Source organism: Gymnoscopelus braueri (assembly GCF_963280865.1).
Source record: "Gymnoscopelus braueri genome assembly, chromosome: 20".
NCBI lineage: Eukaryota > Metazoa > Chordata > Actinopteri > Myctophiformes > Myctophidae > Gymnoscopelus > Gymnoscopelus braueri.
Genome location: NC_137622.1, coordinates 17383410 through 17390909, shown reverse-complemented (window position 1 = coordinate 17390909; position 7500 = coordinate 17383410). Strand labels below are relative to the sequence as shown.

Sequence of the window (7500 nt, the reverse complement as noted above, 5' to 3'; positions counted from 1 at the left end):
AACGCTCCCCTCTTCTCCTGCTCCCCCACCTCCTCACCTCCTCGTCCCCCCCATAATCCCCTCCCCCCCGCCTTCCGTTTTACAGAGGGGCCATCACGGGGGAAGAATTTTTCATATAACATATTGGCTCCCTATTGATTCCCCTCCCCCTCCAATCCACTAATTCCCCGGCTATTTCCTAAGTGTCTCTTGTTGGGATTAAAGATCTAGGTGTGTGTGTGTATCAGTGCACATGTGTGTGTGTGTGTGTGTGTGTGTGTGTGTGTGTGTGTGTGTGTGTGTGTGTGTGTGTGTGTGTGTGTGTGTGTGTGTGTGTGTGTGTGTGTGTGTGTGTGTGTGTGTGTGTGTGTGTGTGTGTGTGTGTGCGTGCGCGTGTGTGCGTGAGTATCTATGTGTGTGCGTGAGTATCTATGTGTGTGTGTGTGTGTGTCAGTATGATCAGTGCATAGTGGTCAATGGCCTACAGGTCACTGTGGTCAACGCTCATCAACGCGGGCAGAGGAAGTGAGGAAGTGCTTAGCTTGGGTCTCAGATAAAGATTCTCATCCATCATCATCTCTCTCTCTCTCTCTCTCTCTCTCTCTCTCTCTCTCTCTTTCTCTCAGGATCTGAACACCAGACAACATCCTGCCTTGACTAACAGAGAGGAGAACAGAGTGACCCTCAGGCACCCCTCCCCACACCCCCACCCGCCCCCTCTCCTCCCTCCCAAACCAGACTCCGCTGGCGTGCGCAGGCAGGAAGTAGGAAGTGAAAACAGGAAATGAAACACATGTGGTACAGCATGCTCTCTGCTGACGGGTCAAGAGTGACAAATAAAAACACAGAGAAGTGAAGAGAAGAGAAGAGAAGCGAAAGGATGGAAGAGAGAAGGGCCTCGACTGATCTACGCAGCGATGGAAGCGTGAATGGAAGGATGTGAGAGAAAAGACAGGATGACAGAGGAGAGAGAAAGAAAGAGAGGGAACATACTTCAGGAGAATGCCAGGCCCTGCAGGGAGCTGGAGGACGAGTACTTGCTAGAGTCCACGAAAGACTGATCTACAGAAGAGAAGAGGAAAGGAAAAACAGGGGACGAAGGAGGAGGGAGAAGGAGAGAAAAGGAGGTAGGAGGGAGAGAGGGAGGAAAGGGAGAGAAAGTCAGAGGATTGTTATCATAAGGGGTGGGGTGGGAGGAGCAAGATTAGTGTTTGTTGTGTGAGGGTGTAGGGGTGCAACAGACGCTATAGTTTAAAAACTGCAACTTTACATTTTCACTGCAGACAATTTTTCTTCTTTGTATACATTTATTCCCAAGGAGGACAGAGAAATGCGGCACTCCAAGAATAAGCAAAAAAATAAAAAATAAAATAAAAAATCCCCTCATTTCTTTCTTTTATTTACAGCCACAAGCAAAAAAAAAACGAACAAAAAAACATGCTGATACATTTTGGCATCGAGCCTTCAAGAGAACAACTGTTTCATTCGACACGTTGGAAACAGAAGCTCCAGATGTTTGTAATTCATTATCGAGCGAAATGGCAAAAAAAAATTATGCAGCGCCGGGGGGTTGGCTCACCTTGCAGTCCATTGCCGTTGCCACTGGTACACGTGGGCGGGGGAGAGTTCTGGGGCCGGACGACAGGCGCGAAGGCGCTCTTCTGTTTGACGGCGGCGGACACCATGTTGGCCGGGGAGAAGGAGAAGATGCCAGAGGAACTGCTGCAGTTGGAGGGCAGGCTGGTGGAGGAGGCCATAGTGGGACTGGAAGGAACAACTGAGAGGAGAGAGAGAAGGAAAGGAGACGAGAGGAGACGAGGAGGAGGAGGAGGAGGAGGAGGAGGAGGAGGAGGAGCGGGGGATGAGGGGAAGAATGAAAACGAAAGGAGAGGTAGAAGGAGAGGATGAGGGTAGAAGGGGAGGGGAAGGGAGGAGGGGGGGAGAGATGTAGACGGATGTAGAGAGGCCGTTAGAGAGAGGGTCGAGGGCAGAGGAGGGGTAGACGGGAGGAACAGAAAGGGACTGGTCAGTGGAGGACAGAAGGGACAGACGTTTGGACTCAGTTCAGCTGATTTGAAGATCATAGTGACATTTATCTCATATGTGTGTATATATATATATATATATATATATATATATATATATATATATATATATATATATATATATATACTTTAATTAAAGCTAATTTAATATTCTATAGAGATATACGATCATCTATTTTCAAAAGTAAGTATAAAACTGAAAACAAAAATATTTTTTCTTTTGTTTCAGTGGAATGTTGATGACTCATCATGCAAAGTAATTAATATCTCTTGGTCAAAGCCAGCCAGGTGCTGCCCCTGCAGCTTGTTTCCAAGGCAACATGTATCCATATCACCCTAATCACAAATTAACATAATGCTTAAAAATGCATTAAAAAGAATCGGTAACTTAACTGATGAAATATAATATAATATAGCTACATACAATTCACTGTGTTGGATTACCTATCTCAAGAAAGTTGTCACACACCCTACTGAAATTAATTACTCCAATGGCTTCCAAATGGTCGACAGTAATACATGGTTATGGTCTAAACATGCTAGACCACAGGTATGGTCCTTTAAGCATCACTTAAAACGTCCACTTCAATTGAAATATGACAAAAATCTAAAATGAGTCTGTGAAAGATACTTTATGTATGACTGTAGATACATTCCCATAAAATGTTATGCATATTTCATATCTGCTGCACATTTGCAAATATTTCATTTGCACACTCTTCAAGTATATTTTATATTTATTTGGATTTATTTTGTACTCTTGCCTTCACTCTTATTCTTATGTAGGCCTAACAACAATTTGAGGGAATTTCACACACTCTTTTATACCTGGGGTGAACTTCTGATGTGAAAGGGACTGGACAACCCGATGGACGGTCTCCCTCTGACATCATCCCATCCATCCAGTCTCCCTGGGTTTGTCTTTTGTCCACTAATACGCTAAGAGCATTTTACCCCTCAGTGATTTTACAATCAGCCGGGCCGTATTTCACCTGCCCTCTGATATCTGCTTCTGCCTTTATTGTTGTTATTATCCGACGCTTAGCTTTTATGGCTCTCCCCGACAAATCCTCGCAATAAAGTCATAATCCATTTATGAAGGGGGTCTAACTAATCAATTAATGAAAATTGGACCTACAAAGGCGGGCCGAGGGGCCATTGATTGAAAGTGTCTGCGTGGGGCCGATGAGCCTGTTAAAATACTTGTTAACACCCAGGAATCAAAGAGCCGAAATGGAATTGCTTCTCTAGCAATTAGTTTATTGATTTAATCAAGGGTCTTTAATGTAGAGGGTGTGTGTGTGTGTGTGTGTGTGTGTGTGTGTGTGTGTGTGTGTGTGTGTGTGGGTGCGTGCGTGCGTGCGTGTGTGTGCGCGTGTGTGTGTGTGTGTGTGTGTGTGTGTGTGTGTGTGAGTGTGTGGGGCGGAGGGCTCTAGGTGATCTGCTCTCCAGACCAATAAAGGGGGGATTTGCGTTCGACTCGGTTCTTAAAGAAACAGATGAGCCAGCTGAACTCTGAAGACGTCCTCTCCGTCCATCAATCCTCGTTTGCACCTCCTGTTCTCTTTGTCTCAGCCCTTTTAACATCGCTCTCTTCTCCGTTTGAAAACATTCACTTGCTCCGTCTTTATTTCCTTCCTTTATTTCCCCCCTCACAGCCTTTTATCCGAGCAGAAAAGGGCGAGGCAGGAAGAGGATGCATGCGGACCATCCGATATGGACAAGATGTTGCTAGCGCATTCCCCCTCGGGCCCACTAGCGTCTATGGGGTGTAGTAGTGTGTTTACTCACTAGCATAGGGCGAGTTGCCTGCGGATCCGTTGAGGAAGTTGGGCGAATTGCCCAGGGTTGCCATGCCAGAGTTAGCGTAGCCATTCATGCTAGTGGAGACAGAGCTATAAGTGCCCTGCTGGGGGGTGGAGCTTGGGACATAGCCATGAGGAGACACACTGCTCGTACTCCTACTGAAACCTAAGGACAGGGAAAGAGGGAGAGAGAGAGAGAGAGAGAGAGAGAGAGAGAGAGAGAGAGAGAGAGAGAGAGAGAGAACGGCAGACAGACAAGAGAGAAAGAGTAAATAGGTGTTAAGGGGTATAGAAAATGACAAGAAAAAGAAATAAACAGCGATGCCTGCATGCAATACTGCAAATTCCTCTCCTGTTCCAGGCTAACGGAAATGTCAATATAAGCCGATAGAATTTTTTCCCCCTTTGAAAGCTCTTTTGACGGGGTAACGAGGGAATGAGAAAGACATAGACAGAAGGTAGAGGGAATGATATAAGCGCGGGAGGAAACGGCCCGCAATCAAACGGCTGAAACAAGAGTCCTTTAACCTCGCTGGCTCTCATCCAAAATGAGATATATTGATAAGGCAATTAACACTAAAAGGACTCTGCCAGCTTTCCTGCAATTTATAAGGAACACGGCCGGGTGTTTCCGACAGAGACCTTTCTCTCCCCTGCTCTTCGGAGTGGGCGGCAGAACAGAGGGAGGAAGAGATGGGAGGAAGACTATAAATATACATCTCTGGCCCCAAACGCTGACACCAGAAGAAGAAAAAAAGAAACAGCTGGAATTGAACACATCAGGAATTCCTGCTCTCTGCACTAAGGAGGGACGTGTTTCACTACAACAAGACTCAGGCCTTCTCTTCTACAATTAGGCATCAGCGTCCCCCGACTCCCCCCCCCCCCCCGCCTCCTCGTCTTCAATGAGGTTTAAACACGGGGTGGAAGCATTGGACGACCCGACGGCTCTTGTGTTCCTTCATATGTAAACGCATCGATGCACGTTCAAACAAAGAGAGCAGGAAGGGGAGGAAGAGGGGGGGGAGGAGGCTGGTTGGAAGTATTGAGACGTATCCGGAGGCTGGTCCATCCACTCTCCTCTCTTTCCCCCTGATACAGGTGATGAATCACCGCCGACTGCACCCACATCTCTCTCTGTCAGACGGGGGGCAGACCCCAGTCTAATATACACCCCCCCAGGACCCGCTCGTATTTCTACAACCTGCACTCCTTGCCTCACTCTCTCTTTTATTCTCCACACTTCACTCTCTCCTCTTCTCACCCCCCTCCAACACCCTCCATCTTTCTCTGCCACCCCTCCTTCCTGTCCTCCTTTTCCATAATCTTAAATCACTCCTTCAGTCCTTCTCTCCCTCCGACTGTCCCACAAGAAAACTACAATTTCTCTCTTTCTGTTTCGCTGTTCTATTATCTACCTCTCTCTTGCTTTCCTCTCCGACCACAAGTCATGCACCGATATGAACAGACTCAGACTCGCACACAGTGTGTGTGTGTGTGTGTGTGTGTGTGTGTGTGTGTGTGCGCGCGTGTCTTGTAGTCATAGCATTCCCTGTTCAGTTTGCTCACCCTGGTTGGCTGTTTGTCCGACGTCTGACTGGAAGGAGTTTACGGACATCATGCCAGCATGCCCACTGCCCAGGCCAGTCAGCTGGTTGTGTCCGCGTGGCACTGTCGTGTACAGAGCCTCTGCGATGTCCGCTGCCCTCTTCAGTATCATCTCCTGACATGGAGAGAAGAATTAGCTCAAGACACGGCAGAGTGGAACAGAAAAAAATCAAGAAAGAATTATAATGCCATACAATAGAAAAGAACAGGACTATAACACCACACAATAGAATAGAATCCCTGAATTTGTTAACACTGTTAAGCAGAAAATGAAGTAGTGTGCATTGTGCAATAAGATGTGCTGAGCAGGAAAATGTGTGCTGTCGATGCTGTGAGTGTAAACCCCAAGCAGAGTGAAGGTACACCCCTAGCAAAGTGAATGTACACCCTAGCAGAGAGAAGGACCCCTAGCAGAGTGAATGTACACCCCTAGGAGTGTACACCTCCAGCAGAGCATGTCTACATCTCTAGCAGAGTAAGTGTACACCCCTCTCTCCTGATCTCCTCTCCTCTCTTTATATCCAGTTTTTAGTTTTATTCCACTTCTCCTCCCCTCTGTTTTGGCATTAAAGAAGATAAAAGCTCTTACACATTCCCATGTGTGTGTTTGTCAGTCTGTTCTAAAGACCCAGCAGGGTGCCGAAACACAGCCTTTGATGCTGCCAATGTCCAAACCACAAACATTGAACGCTTTTCTCTGAGGCAAGATACAACTGTTTTGGTTTTGAACATGAACCCACTTGTCTATTTGTGTGTGTGTGTGTGTGTGTGTGTGTGTGTGTGTGTGTGTGTGTGTGTGTGTGTGTGTGTGTGTGTGTGTGTGTGTGTGTGCGTGTGTGTGTGTGTGTGTGCGTGTGTGTGTGCATGACCTACCTGGTTGTTGTGCGGCATGCCGTACAAGGCCTCGACCAGGTCTGCTGCTCTCTTTAATATCACCTCCTACGATCAAACACAGCAGGGGGTGGAGGGTGAAGGGGGGGATGAGATCACTGAGAACCACACGCCACAAAGAGTTCAGTCACCTTTATTACATCTCAGCCCTTGCATTGTGCCGTGAATGCAAAAAAAGTAGAGAGAGTGTGTGTGAGAGAGAGAGAGGGAGGGAGAAAGGAGCAAATAGAGAGGAAAAAGGAGAGAGGAAGAGAAATGGGCTTGTCCCGGCACTTGGTTGGTAGCCAGGCGGTCATTCGGGAGAGCACAGAGAGAGAGAGGAGAGAGAAAGAGAGGGATGCCGTAGCTGTGAATAAAACATGAGCCTGTATCTCTCTATCAGTCAACCATCTACTACATCTCCTCCTCCTCCTCTCCTCCTGTCAGCATCCAGCCCATGGACCTACTGATGTACTGTACTCCGTCAGACATCCGTCTCCTTTAACTCAACACCTCGCCTGGCGACAGCGACGTGGCTTCATGTGTGACTCAAGAAGAACCCCGTGTCCTGGCCTGTATTAACCCCCTGTCATCGTCTGCCTCCATAACACCTCAGTGTACTTTGTGTGACAAATGCAGAGCATCATTTGTCCAGGTGTGGGGGGGGTCGGGGATGGGCGGCGGGTGGAAAAGAACCCCAACCGCCGAGTGGAATTTCCCACATCAAACATTTATCTATCTGTGTCCCCCCACCCCCTCTCCCCCCATCTCTCTCTCTCTCTCTGCACTCATTTCCTCTCTCTTAACCTCCCCTCTCTCCGTTCTCTCGCTGTATCTCTATTCCCTCCAATCTCCTTGAGTGTATGAGTGTGTGACTTGGGCGTTGTTACGTGTGTGTGTGTGTGTGTGTGTGTGTGTGTGTGTGTGTGTGTGTGTGTGTGTGTGTTGTAGACACCAATAACCCAACCAAACCCTTTTTAAAAGTTAATGTGCCGGGGCCAGGATATGTGCTGGAGGCGCGACAACCAGAAAATTGCTGCCCCCCCTCCCTCTTCTCTCTTTCTCCTTCTCGTGCACCCGCTCTCTCTCACACACACACACACACACACACACATGCTGTGCGCTCGCACACGCTATGCACTATACCCCTCCCGAGTGTATCCCTCGCTGCGAACAAGCCCCGGAGCATGTGT

At 47.8% G+C, this 7500-nt stretch overlaps 1 protein-coding gene across 6 annotated transcripts in view; it reads right to left on the bottom strand.

The window, feature by feature from the left end:
- The window catches only part of LOC308076108 (transcription factor COE1), an 82058-nt gene that overhangs the window by 2995 nt on the left and 71563 nt on the right, over positions 1–7500 (bottom strand). For 2 of the 6 annotated variants that reach the window (XM_080416222.1, XM_080416223.1), the window contains exons 12-16: positions 6311–6376; positions 5399–5552; positions 3816–3995; positions 1559–1756; positions 973–1041 (exon numbers count right to left, since the gene is read on the bottom strand). In XM_080416222.1, coding sequence (XP_080272348.1) covers positions 974–1041; positions 1559–1756; positions 3816–3995; positions 5399–5552; positions 6311–6376 — 666 coding nt within the window. In that variant the 3' untranslated portion in view covers position 973. Of the gene's footprint in view, positions 1–972; positions 1042–1558; positions 1757–1893; positions 2002–3815; positions 3996–5398; positions 5553–6310; positions 6377–7500 lie in introns of those variants that run through there. The other 4 variants (XM_080416225.1, XM_080416226.1, XM_080416224.1 and 1 more) reach the window with 3 other exon arrangements.